General features: G+C 40.2%; 1 protein-coding gene across 1 annotated transcript in view; it reads left to right on the plus strand.

The window, feature by feature from the left end:
• pkp1a (plakophilin 1a) overlaps positions 1-22,893 on the plus strand; it is a 37,034-nt gene that overhangs the window by 1,909 nt on the left and 12,232 nt on the right. Inside the window, exons 2-9 of the mRNA XM_077204738.1 lie at positions 1,213-1,325; positions 10,144-10,457; positions 10,882-11,026; positions 12,808-13,015; positions 13,246-13,414; positions 15,749-15,866; positions 16,995-17,153; positions 21,812-21,979. Coding sequence (XP_077060853.1) covers positions 1,213-1,325; positions 10,144-10,457; positions 10,882-11,026; positions 12,808-13,015; positions 13,246-13,414; positions 15,749-15,866; positions 16,995-17,153; positions 21,812-21,979 — 1,394 coding nt within the window. The remainder of the gene's footprint in view (positions 1-1,212; positions 1,326-10,143; positions 10,458-10,881; positions 11,027-12,807; positions 13,016-13,245; positions 13,415-15,748; positions 15,867-16,994; positions 17,154-21,811; positions 21,980-22,893) is intronic.

A 22,893-nucleotide genomic window follows, 5' to 3' on the forward strand; every position in this document is an offset into this window, starting at 1 on the left:
GTTTTAATAAGAGACTGCAATGTGTCTTGTTCAACCCCATTGCAGACTCTTATTTTATTGTATGTTTGGTAACATTATAATAACTTTTAACTAACAAGTTATTAACAAACATTGCTTCATATATATATATATATATATATATATATATATATATATATATATATATATATATATATATATATGTATATATGTATATATGCGTGTGTGTGTGTGTATGTGAATGTAACTTTTTTTAAATTTAATATTAATTAATTTATTTATTTATTTTTAAACCATAAAATGAACCCTTTTGCATCAAGATTTTTAATTGTATTAATGTGGTAACACTTCACAGTAAGGTCCCATTTGTAAACATTAGTTAACTAAATTATTTAACATGAACTTACAATGATATACTTATTCAATGTTAATTTCTACATTTAATACATCATTAAAATTAAAAGTTTTTAAAATGTGTTAATATTATTTAATAGAGCTATATAAATGAACTGGGTTTTTTTTTTGTATAACTAATGTTAAAAAAATGTTAGGTAATGCAATAACTTATGTTAACTAATAGAATAAAAAATTGAATAAAAAATTCAACAATATTTAAGAGAAAAGTGTGCATTTAAAGTGGTCAGCATTTATTTTACGTTTTCACATATATTTAATTATCCCTTCATGTAACAAAATATTTTTTCAAATTAACATGTAGTATCTCAATTAATATGTAGTCATACAACTACATGTACACTGTAAAAAAATTGCTGCTTTAAATTGCCTTAAATCAACTTTAAATCAAGTCATTTTAACTTAAATTTCATTAAACTGACTTTAAAAAATGAGTTGAATCTTGTAGAACTTAAAAAAAGTTTAAAATTGCTTAACTTATTGTGATGAGTAAATGTAAAAACATGTTGGTCATGTAATTTTTTACAATTTATAGTAATGCAAGAATTAGAAAGTTAGTTTAAAATAGAAGGAGATTAGCATGTCACACTATTACAAACACTATTACAACCGTAATAGTGTTTGTGAATATTGTTAATGAAAGTTATAATAAAGGGTTAGTACAAATAATAGCGTATCTATTTAGAGAAACCATTCTCTCAAATTATAGTATATGTGACCCCTTTGAAATGTATTTTTTGTTCAAATAAATGTTGTACATGTTTAACTGTGTGCATTTCCTAAAGTTTCCGTGTTGTAATTCGTTTGCTCCTTCTACAGCTCCGGCATCAGCGACAGAGTTCAGTGAGCCTAAATTCCAGTTCTCTCCTGGAAAACTGAACGGCACATCCTTCAGATTCAGCGAATCCAGCATGATGAAAAGCCAGAGAGAGGTAAAGACTTCAAACACTAAAACTGCATGATTTACTGTATATATAGATATACTGTACTGCTTGACAGCAGTGATTTATGATTGTTGCCTATTTCAAGTTTCATTGACACAGATATGGTTTATAGAGGTTGTGCATATTTTCCCAACTGACAACTCTGCTCCTCCATGTATCTTCATCAACTTGTCAAATTGACTTAGTATATTACTAAATTAGAATAAAATCCTTTTGTCAGATGGACTTTTTTTTAATATATATATATATATTTGAAGAAATTGTGGTGTTGGCAGTTTTTGATGCATATAGTGTGATTTAATAAAACAATGTTGTAGATTATTAGCTTTAAAAAAAATTGAATTAATAAAAATGCAAATAAACAAATTATTAGTCATCACTTTTATTTATATGGCGCTTTATGCAATACAGATTGTTTCAAAGCAGCGTTTACAGTGATAACAGGAACATAATGGATTTCGACGGAAGTCTGTTCAGTGTTGATTCAGGTTCATTATAAAAATCATCAATTATGTAATTAGTTAATTTCATCTATAAAGCAGTTCTGCAGAAAATGATGTCATCGTCGAGCTCAGTTCTGTTCTCATTCAACAATGCCAGTACAGTCAGATCAATAATAGTGTTGAGTATTAAATATTAACAGAGCTTTGGTTGCATAACATTTTCAAGCTTTTTGCTGTCGTTGTTGTCACAAAATCAAGTAATGTATACATGTCCTGGTCTTTTTGTCCCCATAATGTTGGATTTACCAGGACACACATCCACACTCACGTACACACACACACACACACTCATACACACACACACACAGACACACAGGCACGCACGCACAGACACACACACGTACAAACACACATATGCGCACACACACGCACGCACAGACACACACGTATGCACACACACACACACACACACACACACACAGACAGACACAATCAAAGACACACGCAGACACACACGCACACGCAAAGACACGCACAGACGCACACACACACACACACACACACACACACACACGCACACAGACACACAGGCACGCACGCACAGACACATGCACGCACAGACACATGCACGCACAGACACATGCACGCACAGACACATGCACGCACAGACACACGCACGTACAAACACACATATGCGCACACACACGCACGCACAGACACACACGTGTGCACACACACACACACACACACACACACACACACAGACAGACACAAGCAAAGACACGCGCAGACACACACGCAAACGCAAAGACACGCACAGACGCACACACACACACACAGATATATACTGTATACACACACACACACACTTTTGTGGAAAAAGATTAAAAAGTATATATTATTTGAATTTTAAACTTTATTTACTAAAGAACCAATATATTACAATAATTACACTGTAAAAAAAAAACATGATTCATGATGAAGAATTGCATACAAACTAGTAAAACATCCAGATATATTACTGTAAAATGAGAATGAGATTTTCTATGCATTATAGTAATGATAATTTGTTCGATTGATTGCACGCCATGAAAATATGTTCAGTCTGAAAAAAAATTAACGTATTAGTACTAATATAACAGACTTTTTCATTTTAATTCATGCATATATAATTTTTCTTTTTTTTTTCTTTTCATTTTAGGCTGTAATATGACACAAGCATGACCAATTTATATCTGTGATATTCACACTTTTAGCACCGTCTTTCATTGTCTGTAGATAATGCACACGGTCTCCGGTATTGTTCACTTGAAATAGGTTATTAAAATAATAAGGCCGGTGGAAGAGTTTTGTTCCCTGTGTGTGTATTCTTGATCCAAGAGTGATTTGTTAATGCTGAAACTTTACAGTGAGATGCCTGATAATGTGCTCTGTCGCTCTGTGCTTGGCATTTGACGTTGCCCTATAAGGAAAGGAGGGTTATGCTTTATTACACTCCATTGTCCTGCACGAAACGGCAGCTTCAAAAAAGAGATGATAGTTTGTTTATTATTGCAAGATACAATCTGAACCAGGGCCTTTTATTGTGACTTCATAGCATTTTTGTAGTTTAACTTTGATCAGACCGGCTTTTGTTTCTTCCCAGATAAGAGTGGTAGGAATGGCGTCAGATTTTTCAGTTTATGGGGCTGTTCACATGTTTTGGCTGTTCATTGTCACTGTTCATTTAACAGCGTTTTATGGGCCAGAAAGGGGTTTCAAAGTGCAAGTTTTTGAAAATGATACCGTTATCATCTATGTGTAAACTACAAATGTGATCTTGTGAAAATGCAGATGTCATGCACATGTATTGTTCAGTCTATAGGCTGTTTCTTTACAAAGTGACATCGCCATCTACTGGCCTGGCCTGGCATAGTACAGCGTTTTTAATCGTTGTCATGGATCCGTGTATACTAGGATCGTTTTGACAACGTTGTAGTCTGCACGCGAAAAACAGTTTTTAGTACATTGTTATCATCAAAGCCATCAAAAGCTACGTTTGGATTACAGATTTGCACAAAACTTTTGCAATATTTTCTAAATGTCAATAAAAATGATTGTGAAATGACAGCGTTTCCATTAACCCATATTATGCAACTAAAACGTAATTTTTTCCTCTCGCGATAAGTCATTCCATCAATTACTGCAATGGATGTTGGGAGGTTTATGTACTGTAAACCGTACTAGACATTATTTTTAATGGAAGGAGACGTGGTGATATCCAAGCATTAATGGCAAGGAAAGACCCTTATACTTGGGAGCGGCGCGTATGAGATGTTTCTCCCTCAAATCTGCTTCAAGGTCTTGATTGTGGCATTTCTTTGTTGTTTACAATCAAGTATTCCCGGAATACTTTTGTCTTTTATGAGTTTAATGAAGATCTCGTCTCGTCTTCTGTCCAAACATACCGTGTCATCTTTAAAGAATGATCGACTTTTACGTACGCCAGATGACCTGTAAATGCAAAACAAAGCTGTTTCCATTGCAGTTGTGCGAAATATTCCTTTTTCGTATTGCCTAAAAAAACACCTCATGTGAGCGTAAAAAAAGTTTTTTTCTAAATTGACTGGTTTCCATTGGGCGTATTTTCAATTCGCAATTTCAATTTGCGCAAATTAAAAGGTAATGGAAACGCGGCTACAGACTCAAAAGTTTGTTGTGAAATGGATTTGTGCATTCACAATAAATGTGTCATAACTTCTTATAAACTTTCATTCATATTAAAAAACGTGTACAGTACATGTACAAGAATATTCTTGTTTTACAGTGTTTTTTTTTACAATCTCTTGGACACATTTCTCAATACTTAGGTCACTCTTTCAACACTCTTCACACAGTGAGCACAACAGCACTCTACGTGAGCTAAACATGTGGATCATGTATCATTGCTTTGGGACGAAATTCAATGATTACATCTTTTACATTACATAAATACCTTTCTCACTTAGACACAACACCACCAAAACTCAGTGTACCAACAGGCCACTTTACACATGTTTACATACTCTTTTCAAAACTGTTAAACTTAAGTTCAAAACCTAGCATAATACAAAACTGAATATGACAGCAAATTGCTACCATATTGAAATAGATTCTGAATCTACAAAAGGAAATGCTATACAAACTATTAGATGTTGCTGATTCTGTTACTTTCTATTTTTTTCTTCTGTACATTCAATAAAGTAATGACTCATTCACTTTTAGATAGTACGTTGCCAAGAAAGATTACTTAAAGTAAAATGAAACTGAATTATAAAAACAATGGATTTCATATTGTCAGCAGGTACAAACATGACAAGTAATGCAGTTTTCATAATGCCATCAACTGTTAGTATTTTGACAGTCATTGGGCTATGATTGACTATATGTTCATGTTGGGTAGAAAACTAGTGCTTTGACAGAATGATTCAATTTTGAGTCGGGTTTGCTGTTTTGATAGAGTTAGTATATGTAGAAAAAGGTTTTAGCATTTTGAAATGTTTGTGTTTGTATTTATTTAACAAAATGTGGTTTTGGCCATAAAATTTACTATTTGACTAATTGTGTGATGTAGGTGTGTTGCTACATTACGAGTTTAGAATAAAAGCACTTTAAGTATTGGTAAACGCTTGTTAGCAATTGTAAAAAAAAAAAAAAAACTGTAAGACTTATTTTGTACAGTAATGTAAACATGGATAATGTAACATATACTGCAATGAATTATAAGCAGTAGAGAAGACATTTTACTAAAGACCATATATGCTCCCGCTGTTTGTGTGTTTTAGGTTGTTGTTTTATGAGTGACAATGTGTGTTTTTTGGTTGACAACTTTGCTAGTGTTCAGGAAGAATGACTTGATTTGAGACATGAACTGAGTGTTTTTTTGTAGCTTTAGTGCATTTTGGATGCAAAATGAACTGCTGTGCCAAGTTGAAAATTGGTTAGGAGAACCGTGTGAAGAGTTTTGAAAAGTATTGAAAAATGAGTCCTAGTGATTGTAAAAAAAAAAACAACAACTGTCAACAGATTTTATATTCCAGTTATATACATGCATAATGTGAAATGTTTTTCATGATTACTCTAAGCCAGTTAAGCTCATATTCAGATTTCTAGATATTCAAATAAATATATTAATCTGAATTATTTGTCATGTGAACACTAAGTAATAACGAATAAGTAATTCATTTTTTAACCAGAGTATATATCTTTATGGAGCAATGATGTTCATGCAAACAAGGCAATGGAAGAGCAATTTTGTTGTGCCCTTTATGTTTCATCTTGAGTATGTTTTGTTCTGTCTTGTTTAATTTTGAAAAGTAACTATTTCACAATTCCAGGATATTGATACTGTAAATCAACAGATCGTAAATTTGAGGGTTAAAGTTAATGATTTAGCTAAGTTTCTCTTTAGCTGAGGGATGTTAGTGTGCAGAAACACAATATGCCAGGGATAGGAAATGTGTGTATGGTTAAATGACCAGTAAATCATTGATTTTATATTACCTAAATCAAACAGGGAAAATGCAGTTACCAAAGCTGCTCTTGCCAGTCTCAGAGCTTCAATAACCAAGAGCAGGTCATCTAACAATTCATGTTTAGTTAAGTTTAGTTCCTTTATTGTCCACAAGTGGAAATTTGTCTTTGGCTTCACTATACACCAAACACAAGGACGCCAACACAAACATAAAAATATACATACAATAAAAACAGTAACATTCCCATGCAGCTATACATAGCCTACATATCCACCCATACTCCTATTCATATCTTCTCAGCATTTAAAATTCCAATAGCAGTTGGCACGACTGCATATTCATATTCAATTATAAATCAGGACATCAAAAATGAAGTATTTAAGGCTAAAAAGAATTATAAGAACAAATTGGAGCAAGACTTTGCAAATATGAATACCAAGCAAGTCTTTCAGCGAGTCAGGACTCTTACTGGACAAGCCTTTAAACAGACTACTAGTGTATCGAATTTTACCACCTTTGCTATTAATCTTAATCATTTTTTATTCCCATTTTGATACCTCTGATTTTACAGCAGAGTGTGACAGCCTTTTGGATTCTTTGACTTTTCAAGATTTGTATTACAAGTCCCTTCTAGCTAGGCAGGACGTCTATTTCCAGCTCTTTAAGTTCAAAGCGAATAAGGCTCTTGGGCCGGATGAAATTCCGGTTGGGTCCTGAAAAACTGCGTCCTGGAATTAACTCCTATTCTTCATTCTCTCTTCCTTCAATCTCTCAGTACTTCAACAATACCTGTCAAATCTGGAAATCATCAATTGTTATTCCTCTCCCCAAAAATACTTGTCAATCAGAGTTAAATCAGTACAGGCCTGTATCGTAAACCCCTATCATAATGAAATGTTGAAAATGATCAAAAACATTATGATTCCATATGTTACACCATTCGACATTGACCAATAGATCTGAGAGAAAGTATGCAAACTCTTTTAGGAAGTCAGCATAAGGCCCTGGAGGTCTATATAGGGTAGCCAAGGCTAGAGATAATATGGATTTGTTTCTTACATCTAAGAGCGTAACATTTAGCACAAGTACTTCAAACGAATTAAACCTGTGACCTGTTTTCTGAGTAACATTAAGAATATCTCTATAGATTGTTGCAACACCGCCGCCACGACCGATCAGACGGGGCTCATGCTTATAACAGTATCCTGGTGGAGTAGACTCATTTAGACCGAAATAATCATTTGGTTTAAGCCAGGTTTCAGTAAGGCAAAGTACATCGAAGCTATTATCTGTGACCATTTCATTTACAATAACCGCCTTAGGTGTGAGCGATCTAATGTTTAGAAGACCTAGCTTTAGAAATTGTTTTTGTTCACTGATATTTAGATTTTCTGGTTTAATTACAATAAGATTTTTGCTAGATCCTACACTAGATTTATTGTTTGGCCTCACTAAGCGAGGAATAGACACAGTTTCTATATAATGTTCTACACTACTTATATCAATTAAGTTGGGACAGCAAAGACTGTGATTTGGACTTTGACTTACTAGTCTTATCTAGCGAAACGATCGGTCATTTCAAAAATAAATAAAAAATTTCAAGTTTCATAAGCACAAATGCTCGCCTTGCTCTGTTCTGTGATGCACGTTTGTGATCCTGTTCGAACTCGTTCATCAAAATGAACAATTGTCAACTCGTTGTTCATTTGGATGAACGAGTTCGAACAGGATAGTCACGAACGACAGTAAGCGCTCACGCTGTGCAAGAGAGGGGTGATCAGCGCGTACACGAGCGTGATTGACACTGCAAAGACATTCCTCCTGGCTCTGATTGGTTGTTTCTGACCGGGAACGGTGTATTTTTGCAAATGGCAATAGGACCACAGGGAGGAGCCAGAGGAGCTTGATTTTTTCACAGATTATCTGTCTCATATTCTACTGTCAGGACATAATGACAGTTTTAACAAATATTTGTTTACAAAAGTTACCTACTGGAGCTTTAATTGTTATACTTAATGTACATTGATGTTAAATATAGTTTAACAGGCCTGATAGCGCTCCGGCGCCACGCCGGATTTCCGGCGTACAGACGTGTCTGCAAAAAAAAAAAAAAAAAAGCAACAGCAAAAGAAGCAGAGTTCGACCAATCATAGCGCTGGGTTCATTCCCCAAATAGCAAGCGGGTATGATTGACAGATGCGTAAGGCCTATCATTAAACAGAGACTAAAAATCGACAGCAATAAAGAATCCCGCTCGATCCTCTTCCACTCCCGCGGCCGCCTCTGACTGAGTTCATGAGCGAGGACAGTAGGCTACAGTAGTCACAGTACTTCTGACTCCTGGAGGTAAACGGGCTGAGTTGGATGTGGAAAGTTTAAATATTGTATTGAGTTAACTTAATCTGGATTCTATTATCACACGGACTGATCGCAATCGCATGGGTTGTCTTAAAATACTCCGTCATTCATGTCACTCAGATAAGATGAAGACATCATACAGCCATGCAAATTATAAAAAGCTATTGATGAACAATAAATCTAAATAAAATTAAAATCGCAATGGCTTACTGATTATGAAAGTGCTGTGATTTGTGGATTAATTTACTGATAAGCGCGAGTCTGCAAACAGGCGTTTATTTATTCCTTCTCAGTGTTGAGAAACGTAGCCTGCATGTGTTACGTTATTGTGTTATAATAAATAAAGTACCTAATTATGTTACATAATAATTTTGTATGAAAACTAGCGCGTTACTTGTGGATAAGAAACCGTTGTATCAGTGCTGCTCTCTCTCTCTCTCTCTCTCTCTCTCTCTCTCTCTCTCTCAAACACAGACCGCGCGCACAGAGAGAGATGATAATTGTAAAATGAAAATTGACGAACTGTTTTGTTCTTGGTTGTGTTTTTTTTCCTGTCAAAATGCCAGAAAGCATTTTTTATTATCCATCCCGTGTTCTTAAAATTCGTTAAATGACGGACGTTTTACTATTAACACAGCCCTATGTCAGATTCTTCTAACATATAGGCTACTTGATATTCTTTTTAGAATAAGTGATTCGTTTTGCTATTATTGGTCATGTGACATGACTCATGTCTATTCATTGTCAACTATTTTCTATAAGTATGTTTGTATTGGCTAACGTTTATTCAGCTAATGCGTGTCCTGTTTAAAACGTGCAATGTTCAAATGCAAAGACAGCACGGCTCAAATAAAAGCCCTTTTTTTATCAAGTAGGCTATCATATTTGGTTATTGGAATAAAAAATTAAGTAGAACTATCTTAAATGTACAAATGTTTTTTTTACTGTTTTCTAGGGGTTTCTTAATTTTAGACTAGTTGACCAGCACACATTATTTTGCAATGCAATATTAATCATGAAAAAAATACATTGCAGTGCAGTGCAAGTGACCTTTAGGATTTGGGTCGAATTCAAAAAACTTTAGAAGTCAAGAATTATGAAGATAGGCATGTGTTTTTGTGTGTCTTGCATTCTCAAAAAATAATGAAAAAATATATGACAACAATATAAGAAGACTAGAAGAACAATCGCTCATCACTTTTTGCCAGAAATTAGCGGAGGATAAACTCGCCATTACGGATCTGTCCCAGGGAAAAAATCTGTTCAGGCTCAGGATTTTTTTCTACTATCACCCCTGTTTTAATAAATAATGCTACATGATAAATAGAAGGCTTCAAATAGACCCTGTAATCGGTGATCGGTTTTGGATGATACAGCTCCCAGTAATCGGGGATCGGAGATCGGCCCCAAAAATCCTGATCTGAACACCCCTAATAAATATAATTTAATTGTATTAATGTTTTTTTCTTAATCTATTAGCACTTTATTCATCATTGCTTTTTATTTGCCCAGACTGTTCGCAGCTTGTCTGTGCGCAACACAGTGAGAAGACAGAGGGAGTCTCAGAAGAGCTGGAAGGTGAAGTCTCAATCCAATGGGATGAACGACTTTGCCTTGAATAAAAGAAGTGTCAGAAATACCCAGAAGTCCAATGGGAGGTCTTCTACTGTGTGTTATAACCGCACAAGTTTACAATCCACGAGGCTGGAGAATAACCCGCTGGTCAGCGCCAGCCGATCACAGTCCATTAACATCAAGTCTTCCCCCAGCCAATCACAGACAGCGTCGAAAACCACCATAACCAGGAGCAAATCAGAAGGATCGGGGTGAGTGTGCAAGAAATTTCTTTCGGCAAAAACATCTGCGTCCCAAGTACTACAGTATGTACTAAAAGTACTATGCAAAAGCACATTAGATGCACATTAGATAAATACATTTTGGTGACTGTTTAATTAAAGCCTTTATGTATGGCTTTAAGGTGAATTATAATGTATTATAACTGTACAATTATTCATAAGACCATACAATGCATTATAAGGCGCATTATAAGGCAAACTACAGTACTAGGCACTGTAAAGTCTAAAATCTTATCTTGCATCCTCTGTCTGCTAGTGTGCACCTAAAAATAACTTTTGGCAAATTTTACAATATTTCTCCTTTTTCTTCTAGAGAGAAAGAAGTAAAAAATGAATTTGTTAAAAAAAGTTAACTTTAATTGTGTCTCTTATGTATTTCGACACCATGGTTCAGTGCGAATGGTGCCATTCCAGAAATGCCTGATATCAGTCTGGAGGAAGCAGTGGGGTATCTGACACTCTCGGATGAGAACTATCAGCTGTTAGGAGCTTCCTTCATACAAAACAAAACCTACACAGAAGAAAAAGCCAAAGAAGAGGTCAGGAAACTGCTGCATGTGTCAAGATTTTAGTCAGAATTAAACGATTGGTTAATTTGTTAGTTATTGTGTTGATTTTCTGATAAAATGTTAAGATCTATTTATCTGTCTGTCTGTTTGTCTGTCTATTTTGATTGGCCACAACATTTTAGGAGCAGGTGAACAGTCAGTTTTTGAATTTCAAAGCAGCAAGCGAATAGATCTAGGTGACATTGACAAGGGTCAAATAATGATGGCTAGACAACTGGTTCAAAGCTTCTCCAAAACGGCAAGTCTTGTTTGGTGTTCCTGGTTAGTATTGCTTAGTACTTATCAAAAGTGGTGCAGCACATGGATGGGTGCCCAAGGCTCATTGATGCATGTGGGTAGTGAAGGCTTGCCCATCTGGTCTTATCACAGAGCTACTGTATGATGAAAAACGTAACCCTTGTGCATACTTATGGACATTTTTAGCTATTTCAGTTTTGTTTTGCTTTTGATCATTTTGCCTGTGTTAATGCCAACTATATACATTTTGCCACAGATGTGTGTATTTTTATAGGAATTTTACTATTTCAGCCCCATTTCCTTTAATAAATCTATTTTACACAAAGTACCCCAAATAGTTACTCTCAGGACCTTAAGGACAAAAATGTCCCGATTGAAACTGCAATTTTTAATCATGTAGTCATTGTTAAAGTCCCCCTGTGGTGAAAATCAAGCTTTTAATGTTTTTTATATGTCTATGTGGCATTTTTAATATGCTTTATGACAAACCATGTGCAAATTCATAAGTCAACACCATTGCTGAATATTTTCTCTTTAAAACTGCAGTGAACCAAATACAGTCTCAAAAACGCAGTTTGAAATTGCTGGTGTTTCTGACGTCACAAATTACCTTATAACCAATCAGGTCAATGTGTGATCGTCAACAAGTGCATCTCTGAGCTGGTGAGAGTGAGTGGAGGCGGGGCTAATTTGCATATTCATAGAACCGCATATACTAAATGAGGCAAGGGTGTAGAGTTACATTCAAGCTATTTTAAGGCAGATTATGACCCTTGTCCACTGCCGAAAGAGCCCACAATGGGCAAGTGAGTGTCAAAACTGGACCATGGAGCAGTAGAAGAATAGAATAAATCTCTTTTAGATCAGGTGGATGGCCAGGTGCTTTTGCATTGTTTGCTTGGTGGAAAGATGACAACAGGATGCACTATGGGAAGAATGCAGGGTGTTGAAGGCAGTGTTGTGCTCTAAGAAAATGTTCTGCTGGGAAACCCTGGTTCCTGGTTTGTGTGGGTGTTACTTTGACACGTACCACCTACCTAAAGGTTGTTTCGGACCAAGTACATCCCTTTGGCAATGGTGTTCCCTTATGAAAATGGCCTCTTTCAGCAGGATAATGCACCCTGCCACACTGCAAAACTTGTTCAGTAATGGTTTGAGGAACATGACAAAGAGTTCAAGGTGTTGCCTTGGAATCCAAACTCCCCCGATCTCAATCTGACTGACAGGATGTGGTGGACCTATCAATCCGACCCATGGTGGTTCCACCTCGCAACTTGCAGGACTTAAAAGGATCTGGTGCTAATGTCTTGGTACCAAATACCACAGGACACATTCTTGTAGAGTCCATGCCTCGACATTTCAGAGCTGTTTTGGCTGCAAGAGAGATATCTACAGGCAGGCGGTTTTAATGTTGTGGCTGATCAGTGTAGATCTGTCTGTCCATCCGTCCATCTTGAAAATACTTTAAATGTTTAAATAATGTACTAATAAGTGTTGTTTGGTATCACTAAAAGGTTTGGCGGTTGGCAGGGATACCTGCTCTCGTTCAGTTGCTGAAAAGTGACAATGAAAACTTGCAACAGACAGCCGTCTCTGCACTGCGCAACATAGTTTTTAAAGACCACAATAACAAGCTTGAGCTGGAAAGATGTGACGGACTAGAAGCTATTCTGATGTTGCTCAGAAACAACAACGTAGCAGAGACCCAGAGACAACTCACTGGTAAGACGTGCCACTCTCACTCGAATCCTTCCTGTGGTTCAATATTTGAATGTCTCGTGTGTCATTTGTTGTTGTATGACCTCATCACATTGTATGTCAATGGTGCCCTTTATAGTTAACATGAAAGAAAGTGACACGAGTTGGTTTTGTGTTTTGATATTAATGTGTTTCTCAAAAGCTATTAAAAAAGAACCATGTGAAGAATACCCTTTGGTGTCGGATCTGCTCAGGTTTGTTGTGGAATCTGTCCTCGGCTGAAGAGCTGAAGCCAGAGCTGATCAGGGACGCCCTGCCCCTGCTTACAGAAAACATTGTGGTGCCATACAACATTTGGACTGACAGCAACACCAGCAAACACATTGACCCAGAGGTCTTCTACAACACCACCGGCTGTTTCAGGTGAGAGTTAAACGCTTCCTTTCCATGAGCCTGGCCTGCTCTAATTGGTCACATGGAACAGTCTGTTGTGATTGGTCTACTCTCCTCTGATTGCTCAGATGACCCAGTCTGTTGTGATTGGTCTACTCTGCTCTGATTGGTCAAATTGTCCAAACAGTTGTGGTTGGTCTACTCTGCTCTGATTGGTTAGATGACCCAGTCTGTTGTGATTGGTCTACTCTGCTCTGATTGGTCAGATGGCCCAGTCTGTTGTGATTAGTCTACTCTGCTCTGATTGATCAAATGCAGGGCTTGACGCTAACTTTTCTCAGAAGGAGCACATGTGCTTCTAAGTTGAAAAATTTTGGAGCAAAGTAAGATGACACGATTGCTTTTTTTGAGGAACAGATTAAGTTTAGGCTTTTATTCATCAATAAACATTCATAAACTCACATCACTTGTGGTAAACGGAAGCTCAAGCACCTTCGCTTGACCTGCAAGAACCCATGAGGTTTATTCTTGTGTTACGCATTCGCTCACCAATGTTTATGTTAATAAAAGCCTAAATTCAATATTTTCATCATATAAAGTGATTGTGTCTCTTCGGAAAATTTGGATTAAACCGCTCAGTTCATATGGGTTAGTTTTACGATCTCTTACGATCTCGATGAACTTTTTAAAGCGGCAAAGTGTCAGTTGCATAGCTGTCTATGGAGGGACAGAAAACTCTTCGTTTGTTTTGAATGAAAAATTAATGAAAGCCTTACATGTTTGGAACGACATGAGGGTGAGTAATAAATGACCGCACTTTCATTTTTGGGTGAACTATCCCTTTAATAATTATCTAATTCTTTTTACTTCAAAATGTATGAACACCTCAATAAAGTAATTAAAGTGCTAAAAAAACAACAACAACAAATGCCCGCTTGCTTGCCTTTGCAGTACTTTGTAGTACATTAAGGGTGCTGTCACACTGGCAGTTTAGTTCGAAACAGGGCACCCCTTACAGCATGTGTCGGAAACAAAATGCCTTTTATTTGAATTTCAGCTCCGGATCTTTCTCAGCACTTTATACCCAGTGATACGAACAGTAAAGATGGCACCAGTTTCAGCGCGAGTTCTTTGGAAGTGCATGTAAAGTGGATTTTCTCTCACAGTGCAGAAAACGACTTCTTCTCGACATGTCAACAACACAAACCAAACTCTTCAAGTCTCAGCTACAATTAGTGTTTAAGGGTCAAAGTAGATATTGTTCATGGGCAGCCAATGAAGACATAGACTGCCATTATGCAAAGTAGTAACAAACATACGTAGATACAGGGAGGAAGTAAGACTGTAATTACTGATGACTCTTTTCAGGCAGTTCATAATCGATTCTTTCATTTGTGAGAGGATAACTCCATTTATCCTACACTTTGATATTTGAAACTTCCCAGACCTTTTACATTCACAAACAGCTATATTGCACACTACATGAAAGGTAATATCCATAAAGCATTATAGAAGCACTTTAAGGAATATGTGTAATAATTGAGATATTTGCACCCCTTGATTAAAATTTCTGTCATCATTTGAGCTCCCTCATGTTGTTCCAAACTGGTATGCTGCTGTTTTTCCATGTAACACACTGTATTGGAACACATGTATTGGAACACACTGTATTCCAAGCTGTATGATAGCTTTGTGTGATGACCAGATACAATTTAGGTAATTCCACAGAAAAATAACAGTATAAGGTTTTGAGTGACTTGAGGGTAAGACAATTCCTTTGTCAAATTCATAACCATGTATACACTTTATTGCTAACTTAGTAACTTACCTTGATAAAAATCAGACCATAAAGTTTACGCACCATTTCCACTTTCTTTAATGGTGGCATTTCTGTTTTCAGATTCAGTGACTTGTTCTTGTCGAGGAAAAACTAAAATATACACCAATCCTCCTGCACAATCATAGTCTGCCGACACTCGATGAGATATATGATTCAGATTTATCGTATGATGTCAACTCTAACACACTCTAATTCCTCACATGGGCAGCGGCTTAGAAACACTAAACCACCTGCAGTTGGTTTCATCTGTCTTAAAATTCCTCTGTGCTAATTCACAGCAGATTTCTCAGAGCTGCCATGTTGTGCCATGCATGTTTTCATACCAACGTTGTATAATTAATTACCTAATCTTGCTCCTTATCAGAGGCATATCACGACATGTTTACTTACTTGGGTTGGACAGAGAACTGTGACACCACAGACTGGCACACATATAATCATATAACATGTGTTGTTTGTTTTCTAAGGATAATTTTGAAAAGTAATGTCTGTTTTAATGCTAAGTTTTGGTTGTGCTCTCACAGAAACCTCAGCTGTGCCAGCGATAATGAGAGGATATCTATGAGGAACTGCACGGGACTTATCGACTCTCTCATGATTTATGTTCAGACTCAGATGGAAAGAGGAGAGCCAGATGATAAGGTTATCATGCTTTCATTTTTTTCTGCATGAGCTGCAAGCTCTTACTCTGCATGGAAAAATTGGTGGACACCAAAAACGATGTCACAAAGTTGGAAGCACAAGGTTCTTGTAATTTTTTTCATTTTAGAGGTTAATTAATTTTTTATGTAAAATGAAATCGTATGCTGTTAATAAAAGTAAAACCTTAAAATACCTTGAAGCGCTATTAAAATACACAGCACATGGCCGAAGTTTTGTGGACACCCTATTTTAATAAACCACCACTTAATTTCTGTCTTAATTGTAAAGCCTGGCATATAATATAATAGTCAGAAAATTTTACATATTGAACTTTTAGGCACAATAAAAAAAATGAAAAATAAATGATGCATATCATATTTGATGCATCCAGATTTTATTGTTCATATCGAATGATATAGGAGAATATTGAGCTCATATTAAAGAAAAAAGACAAAACAATCCACATCAGTTTTATTCAGAGGCCCATACTGAGCAAAAATATGCAATTGTATGAACGAAGCTCTGTAGTTTGTATTGATGGGCAAAAAAAAAATGCAATGCAATGATGGTCGATAGATAAACAAATAAGTGTTCCTCAAAAGCCTGATGGATCATACAATACATACATTTTAGCATGATTTTTTTTCTTTAAAAAATGGTGTATGGATAATCGAGTAAACCTATGCTTCAGTCCAGTAATTGTCTTGAAATATTACTAATAATTTAAAAGTTATTCTTATATTTACTTCAGTAATGTTTCAGTAATCAGTAATGTTTTCACAGCAAAAAGACATGTGAACCATTATCTGAGGGGGGGGGGGGGGGGGGGGGGGGTAAAATATATGCTAAATTATACTAAAAGGCATTTTACTTGCTTGGAAAACTGTCAATCAGATGATAGAAGGAATGTAATAAACTACATTAAAGGAAAGTTTTTATCATTTTGAAAATCTATAGGTCTTTTTTTTTGCACATCAAATATGATACGGTAGGCTTTGTAGTGTCAAGTATATTCAAAGAATTTTAACTTCAACCTGAATACTCCAGAACATTGGCAAAATGTAGTGCAACAAGCTAAAATAGACTTTTGTGTGTCCTGGTTCTCTGTTAATGTGATGCGGGGAGCAGTCAGTGGAAAACTGTGTCTGCATACTCCATAACCTGAGCTACCAGCTGGAGAAAGAAGCTCCTGATCACTTCAAAGAGTTCACTATCTCTGATGGGAGCACACATGAGAACAAAAAGAAAAACAGCCTCTTCAACTCCAAGAGAACCAAGACTCAAAAGGTACAAGCTGTTCCTGATGAAGCAACTAACATGAGTTTTAAATGCTGGTCATTGGATGCTGACTGAACTTTAAGGATTAGTTCACCCAAAAATGTAAACTGAAAAAAGAAGAAACAGACTAAAATGTATGTTTTAGGGTGAACTAGTCCTCCAACCAGCAATACTTTCTGGTCCTTGCCATAGATATGCTGAAAAATAACTCTTTGGTTGAACATGATTCAATCATGGACAGTGGTTCCACATGATTGAATTAAGTTATTTGGACACGATTGATTCAAGTTATTTGGACACGACTGAATCAAGTTATTTGGAAACGATTTAATTAAGTTATTTGGACGTGTCTAATTTTTATTACAGTTTATTCACTTCGCTTAAGTTCATCCAACATGAAGTATTTGAGTTGAGATAACATGGTTCCCTATCGGTCAGTCACTACAAGGTAGGTCATGACTGACCAATAGGAATCTCGCTAGAGAGGCCAATCTACTTCGAGTGAAACTAAAACAAGCCAATACACATTGGCGTGCAATCATTTGCAACAGCTGTGCAGCCTCGCAGTGCGGGTATTTAACAAGCAGCTGGTGCGATTGCACACTAGCTTTTTGCTTCGGGGCCAAACACTTCGATGCCTCTGCTAAGTCAGTTGAAACTGATCTACAAGCCTTCTGGAACTCTCCTTTCCGGTGCTGGGCGCGACAGCACGGCAGCGCGAACAGTTTGCTTTCTCTCTCTTTCTTTTTCTTTCTTTTTTGTTTTAAAACTGAGCAAGAAAAAAGCAGTTTTAACAGCTGGTGAGGTGCGCTTCAGAGCGCTCAAAAGCTGTTATAACAGCTGGTAAGGTGCGCCTGGCAAGCGCTAAAAAGCTGTTGTAACAGCTGGTAAGACCTCCAGCGAGAGAGATCCAGTGCACAGACGGGTGCACATTCCCGTCTGTGATCGCTGTGGCTGTTCCCCTGCGTGCTTCAGCACTATTGAGAGTAGTCCCTAAAAGAGCTTACACAGATATTTCGCTTCTTTTTCAAGATGACGTTCTCTGTGTGTGTTTCTGGATGCGGTCGTTACCTGGGGTCGCGAGATGGTCACGATCGCTGCCTCGTGTGTCTGGCCCTCGAACACGCACAGGCAGCGTTCGTGGATGAGTCATGTACCCATTGTGGGAAGATGACCATCTCGAAGCTACGGTCGAGACTCTTGTTCCTGCGAAGGGGCGGAGTCCCCATGCCTACGCCTCGTTCCAACCCCCCTTCGCGGGTTGCTTCGTGCGGTGACACGGGTGACCTGAGGGTTACGGTGAGCGCGCTTCCTTCAGGGAACCAACCCCCTAGGAACCCTCACCCCTCTTACGCTCCGCAACCATTTGAGCTGCCAACGGAGCGTGCTGGAGCATCCTCGAGATGTGTACCGGTCGTTTCGTTCGGCGCTCCCTGCGACGACCAGATGTCGCTCGCTGCATCAGAGAGTGGGTAAGACCTCTCCGCGGACGACGGCTCGAAGCCGCTGCCTCCTTCGGGTGTATCAGCGGTGCCCGTGTCAGCCCGGAGATGATGGCCATGCTTTCCCGGGCCGCCAACAGGATCGGGCTCGTGTGGAACCCTCCACCGTGTCCCGAGCCCTCGAGGTTGGACGATTGGTATCTCGGGGTGGCGCGCGCTGGCAACCCACCCCAGTGCCTTTCTTCCCGGAGGTGCATGAGGAGCTCACAGGGACGTAGACGGAACCTTTTACTGCCAGAAACCGTCTCGGTGGCTCCTCCTCCCTCACCACCCTTGATGGCGGGGCAGCTAAGGGATACACGCATATCCCGCCAGTGGAACGGGCCGTTGCTATGCAACTGTGCCCTAACTCCACTTGGCGTGGAGAACCGTGTCTTCCTTCCCGGGCCTGTAAGTACTCGTCGGACCTGACCGGCAAGGCTTACAAGTCCTGTGGGGAAGCTGCCTCTGCCATGCACGCTATGGCGTTGTTGCAGGTTCATCAGGCCAAGGCACTGAAGGACCTGCACGAGGATGGTTATGATCCACAAGTTCTCCAAGAACTTTGTGCCGCAACTGACCTCGCGCTTCGTGCGACCAAGGTCACCGCGCGGTCAGTGGGTCGTGGCTGTGTCTGGCTGACATGCGGGAGACCGACAAGATCAGGTTCCTTAACTCCCCCGTGTCCCAGACCGGCTTCTTCGGCGACGCGGTCGAGAACTTCGCCCAGCAGTTCTCGGCTGTACAGAAGCAGACTGAGGTCATCAGACACATCCTGCCGCGGCGGTCAGCTGCTGCCTCCACCCCACCACCCGCGGCTCCTCGGTCTGCTCGTTGCCGTGGGTGTCCTCCTGCGTCTGCCCCTGCTCCCGCGCCGCAGCAGCAGCCTCCATCTAAACGGCGCCGTGGAGCCAGTCGCAAGCAGGGCGTCCCGCCCGTTCAGGCCCCCACCAAGGAGGCCGGCAAAGCCAGGTGTAAGCGGCCCTAGGACGGGCGACCCAGAGATGGAAGGGACTGCTCTCCAGGAGACGGGAGACTGCATCGCTCCCTCCCCCGGAAGATGGCCGGCTGAAAAATCCTTTGTTTCATTTTGTTTGTGTTCCGCCGCTGGCCTTAAAACCAGCGGTACCCATATATTCAATAAAAGAGCAGTTTCTATCGTCTCTGGGTCCGAAGAAGACCCGGAGAGCAGTGGGGGGTTGGAATCCTCACACTCTCCACTCTCATCCGCCTCTTCTTTTGCCAGCCGGCAGCTGTGTACGGTCCGAGAACGCCACCGAGTCGCCTCCCGCAACTCCTGCCCCGTGGAACCAGGTAAGTGCTGCACAGCACACTCAGACCCCGCTACGGGCCGCCTCCCAGAGAGAGCCTCCCGAGCCGCGTCCCTGTGTTCGACCTCGCTGCCCCACTCCGGGTACGCCTACGGTCCCTTTGGTCCCGCTTGTACGGTCTCTGTGGCTATGCGATTCAGTTCGCCTGGTGTCCCTCCAAGTTTAGGGCCATCCACTCCACTACAGTGAGAGCAGCCGATGCCCATGTCTTGCGTGCGGAGATCGCAGTCCTACTGGCGAAGGATGCGATAGAGCCGGTCCCTCCAGCCGATATGAGGTCAGGGCACTACAGTCCCTACTTCATTGTACCCAAGAAAGGTGGTGGGTTACGACCGATCTTGGATCTGCGAGTTTTGAATCGGAGCCTCCACAAGCTACCGTTCAAAATGCTCACGCAGAGACGCATTTTCGAATCTGAAGGACGCGTATTTTCATGTCTCGATTCTTCCTCGACAGAGGCCATTCCTGCGCTTTGCGTTCGAGGGTCGAGCATATCAGTACAAGGTCCTACCCTTCGGGCTGTCCCTGCCCCCCCGTGTCTTCACGTAAGTCACGGAGGGGGCCCTTGTTCCCATGAGAGAACAGGGCGTTCGCATCCTCAACTATCTCGACGACTGGCTCATACTAGCACACTCTCGAGATCAGCTATGCGAACACAGGGACCTAGTGCTCAGGCCTCTCAGCCAGTTGGGTCTTCAGGTCAACTGGAAAAAGAGCAAACTCTCCCCTGTGCAGAGGATCTCTTATCTCGGTATGGAGTTGGATTTGGTCTCCCAGACAGCACGCCTCACAGAGCAGCGTGCTCAGTCGGTGCTGAACTGCTTGAACACCTTCAAAGGCAGGACAGCGGTCCCACTGAAATTCTTTCAGAGGCTCCTGGGAAATATTGCAGCAGCAGCAGCGGTAACCCCGCTCGGCCTGCTTCATATGAGACCGCTTCAGCACTGGCTTCAAGACCGAGTCCCAAGATGGGCGTGGCGTCACGGCACTCACAGTGTGGCTATCACACCGGCGTGCCGCCAGACCTTCAGCCCGTGGTCAGACCCCTTGTTCCTGTGGGCAGGAGTCCCCTTGGAACAGGTGTCCAGGCATGCTGTGGTATTCACAGATGCCTCTGCCACCGGCTGGGGTGCCACGTACAACGGGCATGCAGTGTCTGGGGTATGGACGGACCCCCAGCTGCATTGGCACATCAATTGCCTCGAGTTGCTAGCAGTACATCTCGCTCTGAGCCGCTTGAAAAGGCTGCTACAGGGCAGGGACGTGCTGGTCCGTACGGACAACACTGCGACCGTTGCATACATCAACCGACAAGGTGTTCTACGCTCCCGTCGCATGTCGCAACTCGCCCGCCATCTCCTCCTCTGGTTACATATGGTAACCCTCGTTCCCTGAGGGAGGGAACGGAGACGTAGGTCGCGTCGCCACATCTGCTGCTGCACGCCGGGGCGACCAGCTTTCTCAGGCTTGGCTCCTCAGCAAAAAACTAGTGTGCAATCGCACCAGCTGCTTGTTAAATACCCGCGCTGCGAGGCTGCACAGCTGTTGCAAATGATTGCACACCAATGTGTATTGGCTTGTTTTAGTTTCACTCGAAGTAGATTGGCCTCTCTAGCGAGATTCCTATTGGTCAGTCATGACCTACGTCTCCGTTCCCTCCCTCAGGGAACGAGGGTTACCATATGTAACCGAGACGTTCCATCGTGTGGAACCACTGTCCATGATTGAATAATGTTCAGCCAAAGAGTTTTTTTGTGTGTAGAAGTGACCCAAACAACAATAACTAGCCTGAACCAAGTTGTTAAGCTTTTTTAAAAGGTGTGTTTATTACTTTCACACTCCTTTTTGTGATCAGGCGGTCAGCTTCTCAGCCATGGAGGTGGATAAGCCTGAAGGAGTGAATTGTTTGTACCACCAGAAGTCCCTGCAGCTGTACCTGTCTCTGCTGACCTTCAGTCAGAAAGAAGCCACTCTGGAGGCGTGCTGTGGAGCTCTGCAGAACCTCACAGCTTCAAAGAGCCCTGTATGTGCATATAAACGGAATACAGTTGACATTGAACTTGACACAGTCCCAGCCGAGTAAATTCAGTTGTATTAAAGCTAAGGCCATAAAAAGTCTGAATTGGTATAAGAAATGTAATTTTAAGAAGGTTGGGGGCAAAAAACAATAATCACAATATGGCTTAATGTGATTGTTAAACTTAAAAAAGGCTATAATTTAAAGGTGCTGTTTGTAAATTTTTCACTCAACAAATACCAAAATATGTTTGCAGATATTTAGGAAACATGCGTAGTTCACATACTCGTTTCTCTGAAAAACACTTCTACAGCCGGTTATTTTACTTTGAAATGTGCGTTCCGTGTTGAAATGTCTGTTTTTGTTTTGGTCTATGGGAACTCGCCCATTGCCAGTTCACCCAATAGCATTCCGACAACTCGGGATGCCTGTTGGTAGGAAACGCAGTGTACTGCAGCCAGCAAACAAACTGGGTCAGAGATTGCAGATTCCACACAACCTAAAAAGCCTCGGTATCCATCTAAAAATCTCTATGAACGAGAGCATATTAAAACGCAGATAAATCAACTTACAGTGTAAGTCTCCTCGGCTTTCATTGTCAATTGCACATGTTCCTTTTGCGTGTCCTCAAACTGGCAACCTCTGTGAGATTCGAGTCTGAGGAGGAGGGGGCGGGGAAAAAACAACCATATCTGATATTTTGAATTTGGACTGCAGTATCTATTTCAACCACAAGCTCTCATTCTTGCAGACTGCACCTTTAATAAAAAAAGAGCACTGCATATTTCTAAGTAAAAACGCAGCACTATTGCAGGTTCTAATGGGTCACAGTTTCAGAGCAGTTTGCAATCTATACTGCACATTTTCCTAGCCATTCCTTATGATCTCCTGTGGATGAATTATGACAATCCTTACTTTAT

The sequence above is a fragment of the Siphateles boraxobius genome, unplaced genomic scaffold (genome assembly GCF_051911475.1).
Source record: "Siphateles boraxobius isolate OS27281-9 unplaced genomic scaffold, OSU_SipBor_1 50, whole genome shotgun sequence".
Taxonomy (NCBI): domain Eukaryota; kingdom Metazoa; phylum Chordata; class Actinopteri; order Cypriniformes; family Leuciscidae; genus Siphateles; species Siphateles boraxobius.